Below are 26,437 nucleotides of genomic sequence, written 5' to 3'. Positions count from 1 at the left end.
ACTGATGACAAATCAGCTTCATATATGCAACAATGCTTCCTTATGTGGTGCAGTCTTTGTGACAGAAAACCTGGGACTCATGATATAGATGAGCTAGACAAATGCAGCTTTAAGTCCAAAAAGTTTGTGTAAAGGTTCTTCTTGATGGTCTAAATTCTGTGTTTGGTGTTAATGCCTCCCTGGCAACACTTTCTTCCTTGACATTATTATCATCTGGGCATCCTGTGTGCATTCTCTGACTTTACTAGGGTTGAAAATAAAAAAAAAAATCAGACTTATCTGACTAAGTATGGACACGGTATCTGACTGCAGCTTTTATTGCTCTCAGTGTACTTACCGTATATAGGGATATAAAAAGAACAATAGAGAGATAAATTGATATATGTAGCCTGTATTTGTTATCCTGGCTACTTCCTACATACAAAAGACTTGAGTACTCTAAATTAGACATAGGTGTGAGCGTAGCAGTTCCTGACAGTGAAGCTGAGTGTTGATATGTTGGAATGACATCATGCAGAACAGCTGCTGTACTGTGTTTGTTCAGGTTTGAGGCTCTCTACTGTTTGGGGGGTGTCGGTTGATGAGGAAGGGGTGGTAGTGGTGGGGGTGCTGCCTGGAGTTATTGGCAGCGGAGTTGTGAATGTCAGCTCATTCATCTACATCAAGCGCACAAACAGCAGCCAAGGTGAAACGCATTTTCTTCACGAGCTTCTGTTTGAGGAAAAAAAGCGAGAGAGGGAGGGAGATAGAGAAACTTGGCTTTTTTGCATCATCTCTACGTGTTGGATAAATGTACTCCCGTTTTATTTTTTCCTGCCTTTTTCCCCCCTCCCCTCTCATGTCGTCCCTCCCCCCCTAGAGCGAGAGTCTCCCTGGTTGTGTTGTAGGCGCGCGTTATAAAGCGGTAAGCCCCGCCGTTCCCTTCAGATCGGAGCGCTCCGACCGCTGCGCGCACCAGCTCATCAGACAATCAGGAGCCTGAACCTGTTCACAGCTATGACCCTGCTGCTTCTTCTACCTGGATTAACTCTCAACTGACGCGCTGTTTGTCGCCCCCCCCCACTGCCCCCACCCCCTCTAACCCGCAGCAGCAGTAGCGGCGGCAGCAGCAGCAGCAGCATCAACGGCACCATCAACCTCACCTGCTGCTCCGTCCTGCCCCCCCCACTCCCCCCACCCTCACACTCAGTCTCCAACTCTCAGCCGTGCTTCTGTTGATCATGGGGTGTGTTGTTTCCTTTTTGCCTGGGCAGCTGAGGGGCTTGACCGTGCTGTGAGGCGGATACCAGGTGGATTTATGGTCGTCAAAGACGCAAGTACCAGCCGAGGGAAATTAGTGGAAGTTTGAGCTCCGGGAGGATGCAGGTGACGTGTTGGTGCGCCGTGTTCCTCCTGACGCCTGCACTTTTCCTGGTGAGTTTTATTCTCCTGCTCAGCCCTGTATTTTACTTTTTCTACACTTTAAGCTGTTGTGACAGACAGGAGTATTATACTGGATATTATTTTCTTTTCCTGTGAGAAGAATTTTACCGGTTTCACTCTGCGCGTTCCAAACGCGTTTTCACGGCGCACAGATGCGACTGTTCGTCCTCATGTTACAATACTTAGAAAGTTCCATGTTCAACGACAGTATTCAAACTTTAAGTGCACACTTTATCATCATGTTATGACTATGAAACCTGTACCAGCTGGGCCTTTCCTGTGTGTAACGCCGGCGTGCGTAAAATGTATAAGTTCCAAGCAAATGCTTTTACGCGAGAAACTGTTTAATAAATTAATTAGATGACAGTTTTTTATTTTTTATTTATGTATTTTGTTTTAATAAAAATAATATTAATATGTTCTATAGTTTTGAAGAAAACTACTGCCAAAGTGACCACTGACAGGTACAGGATGTAAAACCGTCTCACGGGGGCGCCCTAACAAACAAAATTTCTGTGTCAGACTCAGGTTGACTGGCACACACTGGTCAGCCGGTGAAACTGGAGAGCCCCGCAGGAGCTTGGTCTGGTTGGGTTCTATTTCTGGCATAACATAATGTAAATGATAACAAATGATACGTCTGTGTTTGAATATAATATAATAAAACAGCCACACGCAGGAGGTTTATTAATGATTTCCACATTTAAATAAATATTTTAATTATCATGTAAATAAAATTGCATATATAAAATACACAGTTATGTTTACTGTTATTATTTTATAGTGTATATCACCGGCCAGGCGTTGAATAGCCTATTGTGTTATTTTCTGACCAAACAAAAAGACGCATACTTTACACTCACTGTTGTTTGCGCAAAACAAAATGGCAAAAATAAAAAGTAATAAATGAAAGTAATAGTTGCAACTTTAAAATTTCTGTTCATACTATTTTTTTATAAGGTATGTGGAATATCAGATCTGAAAATAGTGTGCCAATTTTTGTTTTCTAAATAAATATTAGAAAACATAAAGCCAAAAATTCTATTCTATTTATTATTTAGGTTTTGTCATGTGTTATATTTATATATGGTGTATAGATGATGATTCACATCATAATCATCTCTCACCTGAATGATGCTCTTCACTGCCAACAGGTGTAATCACTTATTAGATGTTGAGATTTATATGAATTCTACTGAAAGTTCTTACAAATATAGTTCATCACACACACACACACACACACACACACACACACACACACACACACAATCCCACATATTATCTATAAATGTATCTGTAGTGTTATAAAGGTGTTTTGTCATTTTCTCTTTCTGACTTTAGAAAAAGACACTGCCGTTGTATGTGGACCTCTCCAAGGTGCACTATCTGACCAAATTTGACGTATTTTTCCTCCTTTTTGTTCATCCGCGTCCAAATCTAAAATATTACCTCTGTGTTCTAAATCCTGAGACTTGGGGTCATTTATAGACCTAAACAGTACAAGTAATTTATTGCAGAATTCCCACTCTGTCGAGAGATGATGATGATGATGTGTGTGTGTTTTAAATTGCGCACGAGTGGTGACAATTCACTCTCCACTAAATCCTGTTCTTTGCCGTGTTGAATTGTGTAGTTGGAAAAGACACACACACACACACACACAAAGCCATCCCGCATAGAGTAAACGGAGCTTATTGTGCAGCCCGTTAACAGTCAGCCTTATCCACAGCAGCGGGGATTAGAGCTGAACTTTGATGGTTTTATTTCGTGTTAAAGGCTCTTGTCTCTGCTTAAGCCTCTTGTCTGAGAGCCGCCGCCTTGACCCCGATAACCACACAGCCCAGGTAGACTTGCTATACAGTACGTATGGAGGAACGGGGAGCTACCATCACCTACATGCAAGGCTTTTAAATTGGTCGCTCCTCTTATTATTCTTGGACGGCGGAGTAATTTATAAAGGAGAAATATTTGTATGTAGTTAATCACACCACTATGTGCCATGTGTGACTGGGCCAGCGGTCAGATAAATTCTGTCGTTTATATCTTTTAAAACGGTATAAATTTGTTGTTGTTGTTGTTGTTTTTTGTTGTTGTTTTTTTTATTACAAAAGGTGTCACATTATTATAATGAATACAGTAAATTTAGAATATATTTTTAAAAAAAGTGTGGATACAATTCGTGCACAATGCATACATTTGTAGAAGAATATCTATGAATGTTTTGTATAATTTCTGTTATTTTATTTAAATGTTATTAGTCCCGTGGCAATAGCTCTAAACTGAGACTACATAAAGGATTTATGATTTTAAAAAATGCAGGCAGGGGTACTGCCTCCCACTCCATCCTCCCTCTCTTTCTCTCTCTCTCTCTCTCTCTCCCTCTCCCCTGGGACTAACAGATGCAGTGGTCCCACTGGCACCAGTCATAGCAGTCACATTAAAGTGTTATTATCAAACAGTGCAAATGGGGCCTGCGGTGTCAAGCAGTCTGCACGGTGGGGAGGAAGAGAAAGTCCCACTGAGATCACTACAGCACAGCTTAGACAGTGTGAACACCTCATCCTCCTGCATCCCCCCTCTTCTTCCTCCTCCTCTTCCTCTTCTTCTTCATTCCACAGACATCCAAATTAGCTCATAATAATAAACCTGCAGTGTGTTTGAAGCTGGAATCAAGAGCCGGTCAGTATTAATTCAATTATATAGCAAAGGCATTTGCGCAAATGCCCACATGCTGTGCGACACACACACACACACACACACATCCAGGCAACACACACTTGGATAAGTGCTTTGTGTGACCATCAAGTGGGAGCTGTTGAGTGTGTGGAGTGTTATGTTTTTTTTTTCCAGGGCAGATGTCGGCTAAGTGAACATTTCTCTCAGTTCCTTGTTCAACCTTTGTGCTGCTTTGCTTTTAAAGCAGCATGGAGGCGTCACTTTAGAGCTATTGGAGCTCAGCTGCTGGAGAGTCGCAGCACAAAAGTGCAGAGAGTTCAGTGTTGTTCTCCGTCACTGAACTCTAAGGCCTATTTGACGCTGCAGTCCGGGTATCCCCGTCTCTTTTACTGTACGCATGCTGGTCAGGCCCCTCACGACCTGAAACACCTGGTGGTCTCTTGCTGTGACTTCCATAAATTCATGAGGTTGTGGATCCAGAGAGATCAGTAATGATGCTATGGATCTTTGAGGAGAGCTTCAATCTAAAACCCAAAGTTTGAAGATTGAACTTTTTGAATTAAATTTTACTTCCTTGTGTTTTCGCTTAGATTTTATGTTGTTGATTCATATGCAGTTAAACAGTTAAGTCCCACTTTGTGTAGCCAAATTGTTCACATATTGTAGGTGTATCAAAAATCTTCGAAAATCCTTGGATTGTGATGTGATCATGTGACAATCCATTCCAACTCATGCTAATAGCTTGTGTCCAAACAGCACCTGTTAGCACAATGTTAGCATGTTATGCTCAAAATTACCTAAAAGTGATTTAAAATTTTATTTAAATTTATTTTGAACATATAATTAACATTGTAGTGAAAGCAGGTGTGAACTATTTTAGCTGTTTAGCTCCAGTCACTCATTTCACATTAGCGCCCTCTAGGTGGATTGCAGCAAACTTTGACACTTAATGAAGTGTGACGACTGCAAGAATGGATCTGATTGCTTAAAGTATGCCCTTGATAGATATAGTTATTAACACATGGTTTATCCAGTCATCTCCCCATTAGCGCCTTGAATGTTTTTTAAACAGATTATGTATGTGTAACAACTTTATTCCATTTCTCATGTGTGACAGAAATATTAGGTGTAAGTGGGGACTGAACACCTCTAACAAGACAATGTTAATATCATTAATAAGTCTGAGGGAATTTCTGTTATCTAATTATATGCATGTAAGATTGAAAGTTATATCTGCAGAATAAAAATGTAGTTTATTTGTGGTGGCAATACATGTGTCAGATTAGTTGTTCGCACATGGAACGTGCAATTACAGTATATAGGTAATATTATTGTCTTGTCATTGTGCAGTTTGTCCACTAGAGAGCACTGAAAAAGCTTTTTTTTTTCGCAATTCGCAACCTCATGTTAACCATCCATTTATTGGATCCTTTAAAAAATTGCTATATTTTACTTTTTACCCAAAAGAAAAAAAGCGGTCTTCAGAATTATGTATAAAAACCCAGAGTGAGGGAAAAATGTGGCTGTGTATGTGTGGGGTTGACCTTTGACCTCTAATCAGATCGCTGCTGTGCATCTAGGCAGGCAGATTGATGGTGCAGAACTCTGAATTGACACGTCAAGGTGATTCGTTCTTGTTGAAGTGCTTCATACTGCATGAACTGTAACCCCTGTGATCCTTCCTGTGAGTCCCGGGCCCCGTTTGACGTCTGCTCAGCCCCCCCCAAACCCCCCAGGAGGCCGCATGCTTCCCCCCTCCCTGCTACAAACAGCCAAAACAACACCTGACCTTGATGTTTGGCCATAAAGTCAATGATAATAGCACCCACTGTGGAGGCTGGAATCGGCACTCTTGGCTCGTGGTTATTTTTCTTCTCTGCATGCTTCATTGCAGAAATGACTATTCAAAGCCAGAGGGGGGCCAATGAGGGAACTCAGATTTGGATCTTTGATGGTGTTAAATTAGAGAGGAATCAACCTTAAATATTCAACGAACAACCACCCTGTCTGACTTTGCAGCCACAGGAGACCTGAATGTCATCAGTGTGTGTGTGTGATATATTTGAGATGGTGGGAGTCTGTGATTAATGACTATCCTCCCCTCCACTCGCTGCTCCAGATTTTCAATCGTGTTCCCAGTTCAGAGGTCGAAAGTAGAGCTGATCGTTGAAGGGCGTTGTTCTCAGAAAATCCAGCCCCACTCGCGACCTGGGTTTGATACTGGGGGAGGCTTCACGCCAACAACCCCACCAACACACCCCCTCCACCGCCCTGTCCTTCTGCACTTTCCTCTCCACATTGAGAAATCCTTTTATGGTGATGCGTGTGACACCTTGATAGCAGCACTTTGAAGCGACCCAGAGAGGGAGGTGTCTCAGAAGGAAGGAAGTGACTAGATAACCTCATCCTCATCCTTTTTTTTTGTTTTTTTTTTAACATCTCCAGGTATTCCTGTGACTCCTCGCCGTATGCTGGGCTCGTCGCAGCAGCTGCAGTGATAGAGCAGACCTCTGCACACAAATAGCTGAATTCACATGAGATGATTCTGTCTGTTTGATGGTTTTTGCGTCCTGACTTATCCTGTTTTATGCAGATCTGACAACTAAAATCATATTAGAAAAATACTTCTTTAATATTATGAGTTCACCAGAAAGTTTTTTTCACTTCCAAAATGAGCCTCTCCTCATTCATTATGGTTTATCGGTGGCCCAGAGCCACACATGGTGTTTTTTTTTTAAATCAACTAATTCCCTATACTGGTCATGTGTCTGACTAACTGCCTGCTTAGTGGACATTGTTGAGTGGCCATGAACAGCTAGAGCAGCAGCTTTAGCGTTAGCTTTCAGCATCATCTACTCCTGATGCACTGTCCATCCATCCATCCATTTTCAAACCGCTGATCTGGGGCCAGGTTGCGGGGGCACAGGTCTAAGCAAGAGACACCCAGACTTCCCTCTCATCTGACATATCTTCCAGCTCTTCTGGGGGAATCCTGAGGTGTTCCCAGCCCAGAGACATAGTCTCCCCACCGCGTCCTGAGTCTCCCCGGGGTCTCCAAGGCATCCAAAACAGATGCCCGAGCTACTTCAGCTGACTCCTCTTGATGTGGAGGAGCAGTGACTCTACTCCGAGCACCTCTCAGGTGTTTCCTCCATTTTTGGATCCTGGATTAAACACCATGCACCTTACTAGCAGGAAGAAAGAGGCTTGGAACATGCAGGAGGAACAGGGGGTAAGCACATGAACTAATGAGACACAGGTGGAAACAATGAGGGTGGAACAGGTCATCACAAAAGTGGGGAAAATGGAGCACTCTGTGATCCGCTGTGCTTTATGAGCGAGCTTTGTCTTTGGGTGTGTTGCTTTGGTTTATACATATTGCATCTGTAATATTCTGAATTTTGCTTATGTTCGATTCCCACAGTGTCATCCAATGCTAGAGTTTCCTCTGCTTGAACTGTTCCAGGCCATTAACTCGCAAAAGCATGGATGCAACATGCAAATCAGCAGGCCTCCATTTTCTATAAATCCAATTTTAACAGTAGAAATGGCACAGTAGAGCTGTTACTTTAGGACTTTCCTGTTGTGTTGACAATGAGATGAATGGTCCAAATCATTCTTGCATGTGCATGGGTGTATGTGTAATAGCTGCACTGGTGAATGGGTCCATTTGGCATATTTGGTCTGATCAGAGTCTGGCTGTCTCTGTGTCTGATTCCTTTCCAGTAATGCCCCAAAAAAAAATCTCCACAGCTTCTCTCACTCTCTTCTATCTGTGACTTTTTGGCAGCCTTTAGTCCTATTTTACTATTTTCCACCCATTTTAAAGCATTCAGTTCCACATGTGCTTCCTCTGATATAGCCTATATGGCACATATTTTGGTGGGGTTTGGTCCCTTTATACGTCTTATTAGAAAGCTTAAAAATATGCCACGTATGAATTTGCTGGGCTTCAATTGACTAATAACCCAACTCACCAAATCTACAAAAACATCCAAGAAGTTACCTTAGAATCAGTGGCACTCAAACTTCCAACATCTTGTTCAATCTGGCCTTCCAAATGCCACCATTATGACCAGCAGGAGTAGTATTATGGTACTAGCACTGCTGAAGAGCCTCTGTCCACACTTTTCCTCCTAAAAGCTCCCACTTAGCAAGCATAGGTAGTTAAAATGATAAAATTGGTAGATGTCGGTAGATGACTGGCAGGTGGTTCAAGCAATCCCCATAGGTCATTGTCACAACTAAAATCACCAGTTCTTCATCACATTACGTTGAATGACGTAACCACATAACCTGGACCCTGAAAATATGGATTTGTGGGCATCCACAGTCTGTACAAGCTGTAGTCAAAGTGTGTGACTCATGAGTTAGTTGGGTGGGGTGGGGAAGATGAGATAATGAGATAAAAGAACACACAAAAATAGATGCTTTTTGATTTCTCCTATTTGAAGAAATAGAACCTTTCATTTCTCAAAGGTTAAAATTGAGATAGATGAGCATCATTTCCAATGTTAAATGGATAAATGCTTCAGTTATCATTGCTCAGTCTGAATTTAGTCATTAGCTGTGGCAGGAAGATACTGTACTCGTGTTGTAGTGACTGGTACAAATGGTGCAGACAGTGGATGTGCAGCTGTATAGTGATGGATTGCCTTGCTTTCTAACCTGATGATGGGCTTGACTGACCAGTGAAACAGAGCACGTTGAGATGCTGCACTCCTCAGGGAGGCAGGAGTTGGAGGAAATCATGGAAATAGCCAAGTGGTTGTGCTGAGAACGGGGGGGGGGAGGAGGAAAGGGAGGGGGTGTGTGTGTGTGTGGGGGGGGGGGGCACACTTCCCTCCGCTGCCTCAGCAGTGATGGATCTGCCATCGGAGCTCACGTCTGCTGCACAGTCCGACAGTCACGGCACCCGCTGATGGGAATTACCAGCCATGTCCGTTATCTTCTACTTTAGATCTTTCCATCCTGTTAGGTTACGGTGACTGGCCATGCAGGGGCTGTCGCCCCCGCTCCAGAGACACGTATGGATGACTTTTTAAAAAAAAAAAATCAATGAGTGATGAACACTCCAAACCAAGGCTTAGAACCATCCAGCTTGACAATATTGGCCTGTTTCTGTAGTGGAGAAGTCATTACAGTTAAATGTAGAAGGATTTTACTCAATGGTATAACACCTGCAATGAACCAGCTTTGCCCTCTCTAAAGAGCTGTTACAGAATTCTATTAGTCTGAGAGTCAGTGGAGAGTTTTAGTATCAAATAGTAGGTTTTCCATCAAAACACTTTACATTTTTACCAATTTGAGCAGCAAACAAAACCTTTTCCACCCATCCCGGTCCATAGCAACAAGGGCACAGGGTCATATGAACCCACACTGGAAACTGGTTTCACAGAAGATGCGCCTAATAGGTAAAGACTTAGCCTTACATCCTACCTCTGCACTTATGAGAGCAAAGCACTCAACTGAGATATTACAGTGCAATTAAGATGAGAAGCTTGGTTTATTCTGGATTATATAGTTAGCCAGTAAATAAATGGACAATTGCATTGTGTACCTTTTGTTGTCTACAGAATATGAGGCTATATAATATTCAAATGTTAACATCTCCACATGGTCCCTGTAAAGGCTTGCTGTCCTCTGAGAGCAGAGGGGCTGCTCTGATGGGGTGGATGTTGCAGAATAGCTGGATAGCTAGATAAGGTAACTCTTTCACCAATGCAACCCAGTGGTATATGAGGGTGAGCCTGAATCTGCACTAACTCTTATCAATTCAATGTGATTCCTCTTTAAGCATTACAGATGTGCTCCTATACCGAGCAATCTCCAACTTTCTTTCCCTGCTTCCAGACTTTGGTTGATTACGTATATAATTATGTTGTATTGGCTGCTGCTATTTTAAAAGATTTTATTGTTGTTTTGCAGTCAGAAAATGAGAGATATGTAATTCCTTAGCTACTTCCATCAGCACAAAAAATGCATGGTTTGTCTATTCAATCCATCCACTACAACAATTAGTCTGCCATTTTCATAAAACAGGGCAGTAACTGGGTGTCTTCAGCATAGCATGGAAAAAATCATGCCGTGTTTCCATAAGGAAGCACGTATCGAACAGAATTAGTCCAAACAGATCCCTGTAGAACTCCTTCTACCTAGTATACAGTAAGTTTACCACTGTCCTTTTAATTAATCTCATCTGCAACACAATGCTGTCATCAATGCATCACAGAGGTCCAGCAGAACATGGAGACATTACATGAGACTATGAAAAGGTCACACAGTGCTGTTTCTGTGCTATAATGAACTATGAATTTTGACTTTGAAGCAAGGTAACTGGACTTGTAGAGTTTTCTTAAAGATGTTTCTGCTCCTCCAAACAGTTTAATCAGTTCTGTTTAGTGGGGAAACATGGTTTATATGTGGTGGAGGACCTCTGTGTGAAACTCATAAACAATAGTTATAAATGTCTCCATACTTACCTGTGTTGGTCTGACTGTCTGTGTCTGGTCTGGCTAATGACTATGAGACTACAGGAGGACTGTGGTGGTTGGACAGGTCGACAGTCCATTGTTCTTGCTGAGCACAGGTGACTTGGAGTGAAACTTCCTGGGAATGGATGGAAGTTGCATTGTATGTGGTAGAAAGATTATGTCTGAGACCACCACCTCTGTTAAGGGAAGGTTTTTCCAACTTAACATAGATGGCTTATTTCACTCCTCTTTTAAATCACTTTTCCTCTCTATCTAAGATGTAGACATTGTTGTCCTCAAAGGAGTGTCCTTTCTCTTTGAGGTGGAGGTGAACAGTTGAGTCTTGTCCTGTGAAGGTGGTTCTCCTGTGCTGAGCCATTCTTCTGTGGAGTGGTTGTTTAGTTTCTCCAATGTACAGATCAGAGCATTCCTCACTGCACTGGACTGCATATATCACATTACTGTTTGTCCCTGGGAGTTTTATCCTTCGGGTGAAACAGTCTCTGTCTCAGTGTTGTCATCGGTTTGAAATGGACCAGGATGGTCATGGTTATTAAACATTCAAGAAAACTCTACAAGTCCATTTGAGAATCTTCATCAACATGTGTAAATCCTGACTGAAGAACCTCAAACAATGAGGAAGTGAGACAAATGTGAGCTCAGCAGAGGAAAGGCAGAGGGCGGGAGGGGAGTGTGACTGACGTTCATGCTCGGGCTGCTTTATGAGTACAGTAGTCCAATTTGTTGTCAACAACCACATGTCTGTCAGCCTGGACCGTTTACGCTGTCGCTGTCACTCCTAGCAAACAAGCTGCTATAAATACGTCCAGTGTAAATTCTCTACATGGATTCCTTTTTTTTTTAATCTTTTGAACAGGAACAACAAACTTGAACAACAAACTCTGTCTTATCACTCCCTCCTCATACATGGTAGAGCAGATAGACAACACATATTAGCAGCAGGTAAAGAAAAAAAATATATTTAATGATGTGCTGCTCGGTGAGAAAGACTCTTTTTGTAATTCACACCAAACAAATTCACATTCTCACATTAGGAGAAATTTAAATGACTTTTAGACAAATCTTGTTGTACAGTTTTAACATAAAAACGTTCATTTTAACCCTTTATGCAAACATTGACTCTAAATATATGTGTCCAAAAATGTCATCAACTTTCGCCACTATATGTTTGGTATAGGTAAAAATACCTGTTTCGGTTACAATGAAGCATTTCAAATCTGCTATCTCAAACAACTTCTCCACCATTTTAAAATTTATTATTTTAAATTTAATAATTTATTATTATTTAAGTTATGTTCTCTGAAGCCAAGTGGACACATTTTTAAAAGAATATGTCTTTAAAAGTGAAACAAAATAAAATATATTTGACCAGAAAAGTCTACAAAGAAATGCTTAAAAATATTTACAATGCAGTGAAAATAATACATTCTATATTAATGTAGAAGGAGAGACATGCTAATTCTTGACTGCCACCCAGAGTTTTCAAATCTGGCTTTTAAAAATACTGGTTTTTTCGACACAAAATTGAAGACTGTAAACACACAAAATGTAGCATTCATTTAAAAAAATGCTACAGGAATATTAAGGTATTTTCCCGGTAGGTTAAAATTGGTTTCAAGCAGCATAAATTGATCATTTTTTTATTAGCTGGTGAGGTCTCTGCTTAAAAATACAGAGATATGAAGTATAGCAGGAACATTCAAGTGCTGCAGAGTAGAGTGGCTGCATCGACACAACCAGTCATTTTCCTGCTCTCATGAAGTGACTTTTTTTGGTCTGAAAGTGAGTGAATAATAGCTATTATTGATTAGACATAAGTTATCATGTGCCAATCAGCTACACCCGACTGAGTTAAATTGGCTGCAGCCTTTTTTTTAAATTGCTGTTATGGATTTGTTCTTCTATAGGACACACACCCTGGAGAGGGGAGGCGCTGTCGGGCACCATAGTACAATTATGAAGTGTAACATTAATGATAACGAAATTAATTTAGCTGGAAACACAGTTAAATGTAGTTAATCCTGGTGCACTAATCAATAGTTTACAGTGCAGACAGTGATGGAAAAGACCAATTGGGGTTCCTTATCTGGTCCCCATTGTGGAAAATGACATTTCTTCATTATTCACAGCAGCCCTGAGAGTGTGGCCATATTGATTTTCAGAATTACAATTCAATTTTTATTTTTTATTTATTTATTTTTACCCCCTGTGGATGGCTTCCATTCGCAGAGGAGAAGCAGGGAAAACAGCCACAAGGAGTGTTTGTCTGCGGCTGACAGCTGCCAATCACATTTCAGCAGGACGAGAGAGAAGGAAGTAGGAGGAGGAGGAGGCCTTTCATTCCTCCCTTATCTCTCGTTCTCATTTACTGTCTCCTTGTCTGGCTATCTCTCTGTGACTTTCTATTCTCCACACCGTCTCCTCAGACTCACTTGAATAACTCTTCTTATCAGGCTGACCCTCGACTTCAAACACTCCCCTCCTCCCCTTCCCATGTACTCCTCCTTATTGTTTGCCATATTCTTCTTCTTTTGTCTCTCTTATTATTCTACCGACATCAGTTCATGTTTTTCTACCTAAGGCTGAGAAAATGAATTCCATGCAGGGCGTTGTTCAAATATACAGTGTAAACATGCTCACATGCGTTTCCCTGTTTACTGTCAGCCCGCTCTGTCAGAACAGACTGGACTCAGATCCTGTGTGTTACACAGGGGCGATTAAAGCTGAGGAGATATAACAGGTGACGGAAGGGAGCGGGCAGGGAGATGTTACTTTTCAAATGTCACCGTATGTTGGGTTTGTAAATCCTTTAAAGAAGGCCAGGCTGCTGCAAAGCTGCAGTGTGTGTGTGTGTGTGAGCTACAGAAGTTAAAAAGGAAAATGTATAATACAATCTTACATGTCCTCCAGGTACAGACAGTCCACCTAACACTATAGGTTTCTATGATGGCATATTAAAATGTTTAAATAAAAATAAATGAAGAAATGTAATTAGATTAAAAAATAGCTAAGTATAATTTGATTTGCTTAAATGCAGCCATAATATCTGGCAAATGCTTGCTGCTGAGACTCATCCACGCCCTGCACAGCAAGGCCAGGTATAAATTTGTGACTTTAATCTCACAGAAGTTCTGCAGTTTATAACTCAGAGCATATTGGATTTTTTTCATAAATATGTCACTTTTTGTGATATTTTTTAAATGTTTGTATGGAGAAAGGAGAAGGGAGTATACATGTGTATATATACACACACACACACACATATACGCATAGGATCAGCAACACAACACTGCAGCTTTAACACTCAGTTGACCTGAGGTTCTCTTTAAAGTTGTTAAAATACAATTACCGGTACCAAAATCACATTAGGCATTATAGACTTGTGGACCTTGAATGCATCGCATGTGACATACAGTGCAGTCAAGTCCTGCACTCCTTACTGCAACAACAAAGCTGTGATTCACTCTTACCACCCTATTTTTCATATATTATATTTATATTGACCCTTTGGAAAATCAAAATAAATGTTGCTTTTCTTTTGTTTTCTCTCTTACTCTTAGTCTAGACATGTTTTGAATTAGTTACTACTTGTAACAGAAAAGGTAGAGCTGATTTCATCAAGATTTAAAATGGTCCTGCTTGTTTATTATGAGTAACATTACCAACTTTCAGACTTTTAGCTCACAACAGCAAAGCCACATTTTATTTTTCTCAGCTGGGGAAAAAACAGTCAATCATCAAAAGCTATCAACTTCACTACACTCCTCTGCAGACTCCACATTAGCACAGTCGTTCCTCCTTTCTCTACACAAACATAATGTGAAAAAAAAGTCACAGTGTGTATTCATTTTTAGGACTTTGGCTGCCGTCTATTTCTATCAGTGTAGCAGGTTATGGTGCAGACCTGCACATCATTGAGCAGACAGCCAATACACCACTTATTATATTAATCTATATATGTCCCATGACATTTGGAAGAAGTCATATGCAAGTATGATGTGAAAGAATTCAGCCTGATTTGTCTACAATAAATTATAATGTAAACAAATACAGATCATAGTACAAAGGTATATGCATATAGTAGATCCATAAAAAGCTGGACATAATAGCTGACAATGTGATGTTTTACAGAAATAAATATAAAATAGACATAATAGAGCTAAAAGTAGAAAATGACAAAAGAAAATATATCTGCCAAAAAATAGGGGAAAGCATAATTTTCTCAAGATTCATCATGCAGCTGGTCACGAGGTGCTCATAATCTTCATTAAATGAAAGCCCTTCAGTACGTGGTACCATCATTTGCAACAGATTTAATACTTTCAGTAAACATCCTGGGAAATGTTCTAAATTTATTCAACTAAAAATAGTCAAATCCTGTCCAGCCCATGTAACACGCCTCTTTAGGAGTTTGGAGCTTTCTCCCCTCCGTCACCCTGTGCAGCTCTCTCCTCCTCTGCCCCTCGTCTCTCATTCTGTGTATGCCGGAGCATTTATCAAATCAATTACTGCTGATGGGAGTTCCTCCTAACAGGTAGTGAGGTGTCTTGGCACTAATTCATCCTGTCGCTTTGATGGATTCGCTCAGCTCTCTGAGCGTTCGGGCTGCTGTGGCTCGGGGAGATCGCGGCCGATCTGTCAGGCCTCACAAGCCATTACTTAAAACATTAACTACTCGGGACGCAGAGAAAGACAGATACAGAGAACAGCTCAGCTGTGATGATCTGTGGGACATGTCTGTATGGTAGAGGGTGGACGGACAGAGTGGACAGAAGGCGATAGGAGGGCTCTGATCAGGAGAGGGTTAGGAGTGATGCAGTGGGAACACAGCTGTAGCATCTGATCATGCAGCTGTTGGTTGCAGACTCTGAGGATCTAAATGTTGAACAAGAAATGTAAATTAAATGTAATTAAACATTAGTTTAAACCAGCTTTTAGACATGAATACTTTTCTAATATCTATTTTATTCACATAGCTTTCTATACACACTTGTCCAATACAGTGAATAAACATTCTTAAGCTCTCATTTCTGTCTGATATTAATCCAGAGTTATTTAAAAAAGCCAAGAGAGTCATTTTCTCAAATGAGAGTTTATTGTAGCATTCACAATTGTTACAGTGTGTTTCTCAGAAAGGAAAGGACCTAATCCTTCAGGAGTACCTTAAATTTTTTTTTCACCCATGTTACCACTGGGTGAAAACATCTGGTCGTGTCAGGTGGACTCAAACCCAGTCTTCTGAGTTAAAGTCCACCACGTTGCGTCCTATATTGGTCACATGTTCAGATGAGTTTGGGCATCAATCCTACCTTCCATTAACATAACCTTATGTCATATATGTTCATATGTGACATTAGCATAAACATCATGAAAGTTGCATCATATCTGGGGGATGTATTATCAACCAAATGTGGTGAGAGGACAAGTTAACCTGGTTGTAGGTATGTCTGACAATGGATGCTCGATGCTGATTGGTTAAACCAACAGTGGATCAGGGAGGTTCCTGTAAGTGATACCCCCAGTTCCTGCAGTAAAAAGGTCTCTGAAGGACTAAGACCTAAAATAAAAAAATGGTAGATACAACACAAGATGGCTGCTACAGGTGACTAACTGATGTCAAGATGCCCATCTCTATCTTAATGCTCCATGAGAGAGTCAGGGATGATGCAGAATCGGTAAATAACTAAATAATTTCAATTGACTTCCTCTTGAGGAGAAACTGACTTGCCACACGTGACGATGTGGAGATGGTAACAATAAAACAGCAGTGTAATGGAGTGTAATGAATTACTTCTCCCAGAAGTAATATGTGTTAAAATTACTTTTTGAATGATGAAGCTGGCATTAAACAGAGCTGGCTGCAGTACTGTTGCTGAACGCCTCCTGAAGTTGCACATTCTCCAATAAAACCCCAGTTTATATCTTCGACTCAGCTAAAATTTAAAAACTATTTGCCTCTAAGTCTCAAGTTAATGGCTCAGGCAGTAAAGCCACCACCACAACCCCAACTCCACCCCACACACACACCCACAAAAAAAGTGCAGCAGAGTTAATTGAATGTGTTTGCTCTTGCAGATTTCTTACAGTCAGCATAAATGCACAGTTTAGGCAGCAGCAGAGGACAGGAAATACTGTATTGATAATGTGAGTGTGTGTGTGTCCTCTCCTGGTGCAGCCAGATACCAGGCCCACTGTGTCATCTGGACGTGATTGACAGAAAGAAAAAGCAGCTTTGCCAACATGCCATTTCTTTAAAGCCGTCATTCCATGACACCCAAAGCACCTGTCAATCATAAAGCGTGTTCTATCATTATTAAGACATTAGCAGGCGTGTTCTGTTACTAATGTATTTCTGGCCCCAGAGGAAACCTTTATGTATTTGGCTGAATGTTTTACACAAGGAAAATATTTTGAATCATTAGCCTGAGGATTATGTCTAATGAATCATGCAGTAGTGAAATTCATGCCCCCATCTTTTTCCCCTGTTTATTTAGCTTGATACAAACAACAACAGGAAACGCACATTAGCAGCTGATATACTGGTCTATAGTGGTGAAAGCAAGGGATGGAACTGGCCCTCTAATCCGCCCCCCCCTCCTCTCTCTCTCTCTCTCTCTCTTTTAAAGCTGGACTAAATCCTCAATGGGTGGAAATACAACATACAGCTAATGCTGCCGCTGTTCAAATGACTGTGAAATGCTGTGGAAAATCTAGCAGTCAGACAGTTTCTGTGCCAGATTCAGTGTTACTCTGACTGTGTGTGTGTGTGTGTGTCATCAGGCAGGATGAGTTGTGGATCAGGAATGCGAGATGCGACGCTCTCATACTTAGTTCAGCCCGGAGAAATCGCAGATGTTGCCAAATAAAGACAGCTGCTTTCTTTATGGATTAGTAATGTGTCTCACTTGGAGTCGGTGACTTATTGATCAGGCTTTGTGTCAAGCATGGAATGTGGAGAGTTTATTTTTCTAGTTCTCTTCTTCGCTCGTCACAGTTTTGTCTTCTGTTTAATTTCTTTTTCATAAATATGCCAGATTCACATTAAACCAATCAATGCTGAATTGCAGGTGCTCAGAGCACATGTGGGCAAGAAAGTAATTGTTAGAGAGAGAGAGAGTATGGTTATTTATCACTCTCTCTTTTTAGACTTTCAAAATGCACACACTAAAAATATTAACGTCAATATTACTCCAGCTAATCATCTTGTCTTTGTTGATTTATGATCTGCATCTGCTTTAGGACAAAAAGTGCTCTATAGTAATAATACTAATAAAAATGATTATTATTGAATTGATCAAATCTAATAAAATAGTGTGTACTGTGTTGCTGTGAACACAGTTTAAAGGAGGGGAGGACTGAAAATTGATAGTATATTTTCCCCACATTGTTATTACTGTTATTAATAACCAGGTTTATTGTTATTATTATTTGTAGATTGTTCAAGTGCTTGGATGTTTTGTTCATGTTGCTATGGTAGCAGTTCTCCATGGATGTTTGATGTATGAGGAGTAGAAATAACTTTTGCTTGCTGAAGTTGTGTCATACCATCTTGTACCACTAGGTGGGCAGCTCCTATCGAATAAATTAGACAGCACTTTGTGTGCACTGTGATGTCATAGAAAAGTGATGCAGATGGTGTTGAGCAGCATTTTAAATCCAGTTTTGTGTTTTAAGCTAAGAAATGTTTTTCTCCTATTAAGTTGTGTATCACACACGTTAATAGAAAAGTGTTGTGGTTCTCAGCCAGGCTGATGTTTTGGTCCTCAGAGCTGTGCTGGGTGAATCCTGTGTTTATTTCTAATACATAGCCTGTAATGATACTGGAAGGCTCAGGATGAAGGTGAACCGGACAGAGGAGAAACATGCACTTATTTATCATTTTATTGTAGAGGTCATGAGAGGTGCTACATTTTGTGTTTTGTTACTTTTTGCTTTTAAAAGTGTATTTTTTATATTTATAAAAAAGTCCTTCTGATGACCACCATGTTCTTGAAAGAAGCTACACATTAATTTTCAACAATATTTCTTGACTTCAGTAAAGAAAGCCAAATCTTTATAATGGCATTGAGTATGTTTGTTTAGTTTTCACACAAATTGACAGCTCTTGTAGCAGAACCACACGCTCCAAGGAGAGCCATTGTACACAGTCATTTACCCCTTTTTAATAATGGTATTGGTTCATTGGCAGCATTTTAGCCCATGCAGGCCTGATAACACTTTCTGAAACATGATGTATTATTCAATAATAAGTTACAATTTGGATTTTTTTAGAGGATCTTTTCTAGGGAGAACTGTGACTGTGTATATTGTAATCTTATATATGATTTTACATATAGAGAATGCCCTACTGTGTAAATGCCATACCCAGAATTTTGTTCAGTTAACTTACTATTACTGAAATATATGCAAAAGTTTAATTTGCTTTATTTTCTAGATATAAACAGTAATAACTCATATAATTGTCATAGTAATACAGTGTTAGTTTCCGATTACCTCTGAATTTAAATCATATGTAATAAGTAGTACAGTACTACTTTTGTTTTTTTTTATTAAACATTTAAAAAATAGGATTTTTCTTGATATAAAGTAATATTCAAAAATAATTTTTTAAAATTTTTTTATGTTTTCTTATCTGGAATGTTCATTGCTGTTTTTGACCACACTTTAACGCATCTAAGGAGATTAGTTGAAGCCTCTACAGCATATTTAATTAAGCTGCAGGTCAGATATGACAAAAAAAATGTTTTTCTGGGAAATCTGTTTCCCAGTTGTAAATACAAAGGCAATTTATAAGTCAGAAGGGACACATAAAGTAAGAAGGGGCTTTAAATCTGAGGAAAACAAACATCTACATGCAGCACCCCCCTCAGTAATCTGTATTAAATGGCAATTCAGTTGTAAACAGCAGAGAAGGGAGGCATTTACTGGGAACTATTTTCATCTGCGGCTGGATCTGTAGTTTGCAAGTATTTATGGATATTTAAGGACTGTGGATGTTGGACAAACTCAAAATCAACTAGCATGTGTGTTTATGGTAATGAGTGACCATGTAACCCAGTGAAATGGCTCACTGGTTTAATAGTTATTGGACAATAATGAAGTTGTGTGGCGCATATATATATATATATATATATATATATATGATCCCAGTTTGCTCCAGCTGTACAATTAAACTCTGCTTTCCCCCCCATCGACTGCGTGATGTCAGCTGGCCGCTGTCCCCTGTGATTAATGTTACACAGCATCAGGCTGAAAGGCAAGCTGGGAGAACAATGGCATTTTAAATGGACATTATTCCCACAAAAGCCCCATCGTGCTGCTGGACAATAGGTGAGATCCTGACGCAGTCAAGTCAACCTGTGAACCTTTTGTTCAAATATCAGTCCTTGTATTTGGAATGAGGGCTCTACAAATGGAAAGTTCAGAGACAAAGACTGCTTTGCAAATAGGTTTTATTCTGATGCTCATTGTGAATGCGAGCAGTGGGGACCTACAACCTGAAGGGGCACTAAGCATTATATCTGTTTAATTCCTGTAGCAGCAATGCAGTAAAACAGCTTTATATATCATGGTCTATCATGGTCTCCAATGGATGAACCTTTGTGTCTTTCTGGCACTACTTTTGTTCATAAACACCACCTTTGGCAATCATTTTCCCCATAACAAGGTCTGTAGAAAATATATGTGTTAGGGCTTGAGGTCCTGATCCACAGAGGATGATCCCATTTGGTCAAAGTGGAATACAGAGAAGACTATCCCCTTCGATTTTGTACATTAGCAAAGCGAGGCTGACATTCAGACTCATTCAGCACATACATTACCTTAACGATTAAGCTCCTGATGTTACCTTTGAGATCGTGATGTATGTGTAGAAAAAAGATTTGCATCCACTGTTTTGATTCTTAGAAGGAAGCAAAAGTTAAAAATGGAAGTTATGGAACCACGCTATAAAAAATGATGTCCTCTTAATGCATTCATAAGCAAAAGCATTTAGTGACAACAAAGATATAACATCATCAAGATATGGTGTTTTTACTGTCCCATTTCTAAGATCCCAGATTTGATGGTCTCCTGGCATTGGACCCTGGTCTCGAAGTCGATGACTTCCTCGTCTTAGACTTAAGTTTGCATCACAACCATAAATCAAACCATAAAAACAAAAAGTCACAGAAAAATGATAAATCCCATATATCCAATGAAGGTATTATATCCATCAAGTTGTAAAGAAAGAAATAACAAAAGAAAGAAAATGCAATTTTTCATTATTTATTTAAATATTTGTTTAGAGGACATGCTTTCCTTTAGTTTAGCCGGCAATATCATGGTGATTTTTGTTTTTCCTTTTTTAAAGAGAGAATAAGCTTTACCACTCATATTGTACTGAATGCACACTTACTGAATGTATTGTACTGTGAAAAAATGACCTTCATATAGTAAAGATGATTGTAAAATTGTACTAGTATCTAGTGCCTGAGTTCCAGAAAAATCTTGTCTGTATTTATATTTTACTGTAAAATGTATATTCTGTGCCCTGCGATGGACTGGTGACCTGTCCAGGGTGTACCCCGCCTCTCACCCATAAATAGCTGGGATAGGCTCCAGCCCCCCATGACCCTGCACTGCAGGATGAAGCGGGTTAATAGATGATGGATGGATGGATGTATATTCTGTAGGTCTCCTGTTAAATCATCATGTGAGTGAGGATAAAACACCTCTAATTCACTCAGCACTCTGAGCTCTCCTCCTTTAAAGCACTGGTTTCTCTTGATACATTGCCTTTTTTTTGTCTTGTCACTGACTGCTGTGAGCGGTACATGCAGAACCCCATCTGAAAAGGTTGGCTGACTTTTTAACAGGTCTGCTATATGCCATACCTCGACAGAGCGCTTTGATACGATGACACTGCATGACCACTCTGTCGGTTCAGAGCCACCGAAATGAGCACAGATCTGATATGGAATTAAAGGGCCAATTAGTCCTCAGGTAACGGATAACAGCTCATGTTCCTCTGCAGCTCTGCTTTGATGAGGCAGAGAGAGAGAGAGAGAGAAAGGCGGACATGGCATGAAATCCACAGCACAGCATTCACTTAGCATCTTCCACCCCTCGAGCTTCAGACGCAACACGGCCCTTTGATTTTCCCATTAGCCGAAATAGAGGAGCCACTGCCTATAAACCTACCTGGCTTATGATGTTCAGAAATGAGCAGTGGAGATAGCATTAGTCTAACCCCCGTCCATCCTTCCCTCCTAACACAGAGGCTTCAGTCAGGCTGATAAGAGCTAATCGTGGGCTAGCTGTTGCTCATTTACAGCCGAGCTTAACCGGAATCCACAGTGATGTTGTGTGTGGTGGCCTCACATCCAACTCTTTCTGCCCCTCTCAGAGTGCTGCTGCAGCTTGTTTGGCTCCAGTGGAATAAAATAAAATGAACTCTTCCCCACAGTGTAGTGTGTTTTTTAAGGAGTGCAGCTGGCTGGTTAACAGACTTGGAAAAAGGAAACAGCCGGCATGAATTTAATTGGATTGATAGGATTGGCTAAAAAAAAACATCTGTTGGCTGCCACTTTACATCTATTAAAAATATAAAATAAAATAAAAAATGGTAAGAATGCTTTCAACTTACGACTGAGATTTTTACCCAGAATGTCAGAAAATCCTTAAGTGTTTCATGTCTTTTCTGCTTTGCATGTTTTTAAGATGAAAAGAATTACAGGCACAGTAACACCAATTAGAAGTACTTGCTCAAATTTTCTGACTTTAATGTTAAAATTCTGACAAAAATTCTTCAGAATACCAACTTTAATCGAATTTCTTACTGACTTTTGTCAAAATTCTTGTTTTATTTGAGAAATCTTCAGTTTCTGACGTGCTGATCTGACTTCTGCATTCTGACTTTTACATCAAACATTTCTGACTTTAATGTTAGAATTCTGACTAATTTCCCTAAGAATTGAAACTTTAATTGAACAATTCTGACTTTGTTCAAGGTTCTTGGCTCCAGTTGCAGATCTCTGACTTTTTAAAACTCTAACTGCTGATCTAAATCAAATAATTTAATTTAATTATGTACTCTTCTCCACTGTAAGTTAAGAATTGTTTGAGAAAGTTTGTAGGTGGTTGTTAAGACCAAAATGAAACAATTCTTATTTAGTGCTATCAAGATATGGTTATCAGCTTTATTTGTGTTGCAGTTTGGAGTACTCGTGCCATTTGTTCTTATCTGGCTTGTGCTAAAATATTAAGTCTGTAAAGGCTTAATTTTGTTTTTCTTGTTTTTCAAATAAAACTGTGACTAATCCATACAGGCGTGTAGTTGTGCTGCTTGCTGATAGCAGTCAGTCACACTCTGCATTTTAATCGTTACCCACTCCAGTCTGCTCTTCGAGGCACATTTCATTTTTTGTATTTTATTTGTATTTCATTTTTTGTAATTGTCTCAGTATTGTGCCCACAGTGGTCTGTATCCTTCTTCACTTGCTCCTTTATCGATCACTTAAATGTCAAAGATGCACAGAGTGCAGTTCAGACTGTTGTGTAGGTCTTGTCGATCCACAAACACTCCAAATATTCTATTATGTGTCCTTGACTGTCTGACTTTAGTTGGCCTCAGAGTGAACTCTACTCATGCCCAATTGCTAAAAATTAAGAATACCTTTATTAGTCCCACAATGGGGAAATTGTGTTTTTTGCAACAGCTGATAAAGAAAGCAAAAGATAAGAGAAGCTATATACATAATAAGATAACATACAATAGAATCAAAAACAGTATACATATTAACAGTTATTGCACAGGTGAGTGGAGGTAGAAGTGGTTTGTAAAAAACTGTACATAGTGCATCAAAGAACCTAAATAAATAGTTTATTGTACACTGTGGTGTATGAATATTGTATGAATGTGTATGTATGAATCAGAAATGCTTATTATATAGGAAGGGGAAAGACCTTCTGAATCTCTCCTTCACACACCAAGAGTGGAGCAGTCTCCCACTGAAGCTGCTCTGCAGTGCTGACAAGGTGTCCTGCAGGGGGTGGGACTCATTGTCCAGCATGGAAGTCAGTTTTGTCAAGACCCTCCTGTCACTCACCTGCCACTATATATTGCTCTATAGATTGTCGTCGTTATATAGTACATTTTTTTATTTTATTTTTTTTCTTAGCTTGTAGTAGAATTGACATGAAGTTCACCAAGCTGAGGCCTTAAAATAGGCATAGGGGGTGGAAAGGGTTAAAGGGGACAAATACTCATATTGTTTTAATAGTTTTCGGACATAAATGCATGTCCAAAGACAAAAGATATGAAAACACTTCCTTAGATTTGCTACCCCTAACTCAGAGGTAACTGACACTGTCAGCTCAATATTTGCTGATGATGTGCTAGTGTCTATGCCGAAGTAACAGAGGATGTTATAACTTGTTGCGTTGAACCTGAAAGAAATCCCTGTTCCATTACCTCCTCACCTGTAGGAAGTGATCAATATTTGTGTGGGTAAAAAGTTAAAGGAAGTGGCAGCCAGAGATAGCAGAAATTGTGTCTCACCACATGTGTTATGTGTGTATTAATACAAATCCCAATCTTTATTTAAACCTCACCAAGTAGCTTTCATGCCTAAACCAACCCCTGTAGTTTAAAAGTGAAAATGAAAGTGAAGTGAAACACTTAACTCCTTTATTTATAATGATACCATTACTTAGTTTCAGTAGTGAGGTTGTGTGATGCCCTCCATCCATCCATTAACCCGCTTCACGGGGGGCTGGAGCCTATCCCAGCTAGCTTTGGATGAGAGGTGGGGTACACCCTAGACCAGTTCACCAGTCCATCGCAGGGCAACATACAGACAGACAACCATTCACACACACTCACAAGCACCCATGGGCAATTTACTACGATCTACTACAGCAACAAGTCCCGCCCCCAACACCAAAGCTAACATCATCTGTCAGGGTGCTGGCATCATCATGGTTATAGCTGACCACGTTCTGGAGTGATCTTCTCCTCTGAACATCTCCACAGATTCAGATCAGATCAGAGTTTAATTACCAACTTACTGATTCAGTGGATGTGCATTAATGCATTGTTGCTTAACCCCCTCCTCTTTCTCCTCATTGGTTTCACCTCATGACCTGGAAATCAATGGTGGACAGTAGCAAACTGAAAAGCATTTCTGAAATGCAATTACAGGCAGCCAATACAAAAAGCTTCACTGACCCTGTAAGTACATGTTTTTGTCTCAGCTGAGTTATTCATGCCTTCAGCTCTTATATCATATTGATTACAGCTTGTCATAGGTTTGAGAAGAGGTCCTCTGGGGTCAGTGGAAGCAAAAATGGCACTTTATTGAATTATGCATTTAATTTGATTTCAGGCATCAACTCTGCATAGTAATGAGGCATGGATGTGCCTGTGTGTGCCTCTCGTTCTTTACCTGACTGCTGCTCCTCCTCATCTTCATCCTCATCCTCATTTCAGGTCAGCTCAGGCTCGCTTTCAATACTAGCTCTCCACATATCTGCTCTTGAGAGATGAGCAAACTTCATTATGTGTCTAAGAGCAAATCAAATAAAGCTCCAGACCGGATCATATTGCTGAATATATATTTTGCATGCCTCTGGGTGTGAGAAGGAGTCTGGGGTTTGGACACAGGGGACCTGGAGGAGGGTCATTCCAAGTCAACTACTAATCTTTAATTGTCTTCTCTACTGTTCAGCTGGAGATGGATGCTGTGCAAAGAACTTAATACCTGACCATATTTTATATATTTTACCAGAAATGCTGATTATAAGCCAATAATAAAGTGGCAATATTTCAAGATTAAGATTAAGAAGATTAGGAAACCTTTATTTGTCCCACAATGGGGATTTTTTTTACATCTTTGCTGTCTCACTTAATGTCATTAGGTCTAAAACATGCCAGTACTTCCTTACAAGATGCTGATTGGTCTGAACCAATCATCACAAGCACATAGCTTGGCATGAAGGATTTCGTCTGTGAGCGTTTCAGTGCTGAAGCATTTCTTTCTGTAACATAGACTTCACGTAAAAGTCATTTCCATGTCCTGGAAAATCGACTGACTTCTTCCATGTTTAATGTGGTTGGTGTAGATTAATGGGCTCGGCCATGACACAGAGCCTGAAGTAGACTCAGCTTCTGTCTTTCTTGAAGCAAAAGGGGGTGGTCGCTTCTGGGATGCTTCTGTCTGTTGGGACCACACGCATTGACTAGAATGGCAGGGATCAAGAGTGGGTGCTGTAAGGCAGCCAGAACGCATTACAGATATCAGGAAGAACACAAATCTAGGCACACTGTTAAAAGAAGCATAATATATTGTGACAAAGATGTGACAAATTTGACTTTACAGGAAACAAGTCCTACAAATCAACACACAACTATACCCATACCCCATTCACAAAGGAATGTGGTTTTTAGGACTGACCTGCTAACAACCTTTGTTATGGCTGCAGTCCCTTCTTAGATGTCTCCTTTAGTGCAGAGCACAAGCACACAGCATCCCTACTGACTTGTGAAAAGACTAATGCTAAATTAGCAATCAAAATAATTACCCTAATCCCTGCAAAGTGTTTGAACAAATCAGAACAAGCTGTGTGTGTGTGTTTTCTGTGTGTGCAGACAGAAGCAGACGACTCACTGGGGAACAGAAACAAACTCTGAATCCATCACCTCTACATTAAGCGCAGACAGTATAAAAACATTAATATTAGCTGACTAAAGTTCAAAGGGAACAAATATTTTATTATTTTAAACTGTCTGAGTGGGGGGGGTGTCATATTGTTGGTGCTACACAGAATAATGTAGGATACTCTTGGTTGTGTTTATGTAGCTTTGG

At 40.1% G+C, this 26,437-nt stretch overlaps 1 protein-coding gene across 1 annotated transcript in view; it reads left to right on the top strand.

The window, feature by feature from the left end:
* The first annotated feature begins 961 nt into the window (after window positions 1–961).
* Window positions 962–26,437, top strand: part of nxph1 (neurexophilin 1) — a 40,416-nt gene continuing 14,940 nt past the window's right edge. The window contains exon 1 of the mRNA XM_028399448.1: window positions 962–1,413. Coding sequence (XP_028255249.1) covers window positions 1,360–1,413 — 54 coding nt within the window. The 5' untranslated portion in view covers window positions 962–1,359. The remainder of the gene's footprint in view (window positions 1,414–26,437) is intronic.

The sequence above is a fragment of the Parambassis ranga genome, chromosome 2, assembly GCF_900634625.1.
Source record: "Parambassis ranga chromosome 2, fParRan2.1, whole genome shotgun sequence".
In the NCBI taxonomy this organism is placed as follows: Eukaryota; Metazoa; Chordata; class Actinopteri; family Ambassidae; genus Parambassis; species Parambassis ranga.
The sequence above is the reverse complement of the archived record's forward strand: the minus strand, read 5'-3'. Positions and strand labels throughout refer to the sequence as shown.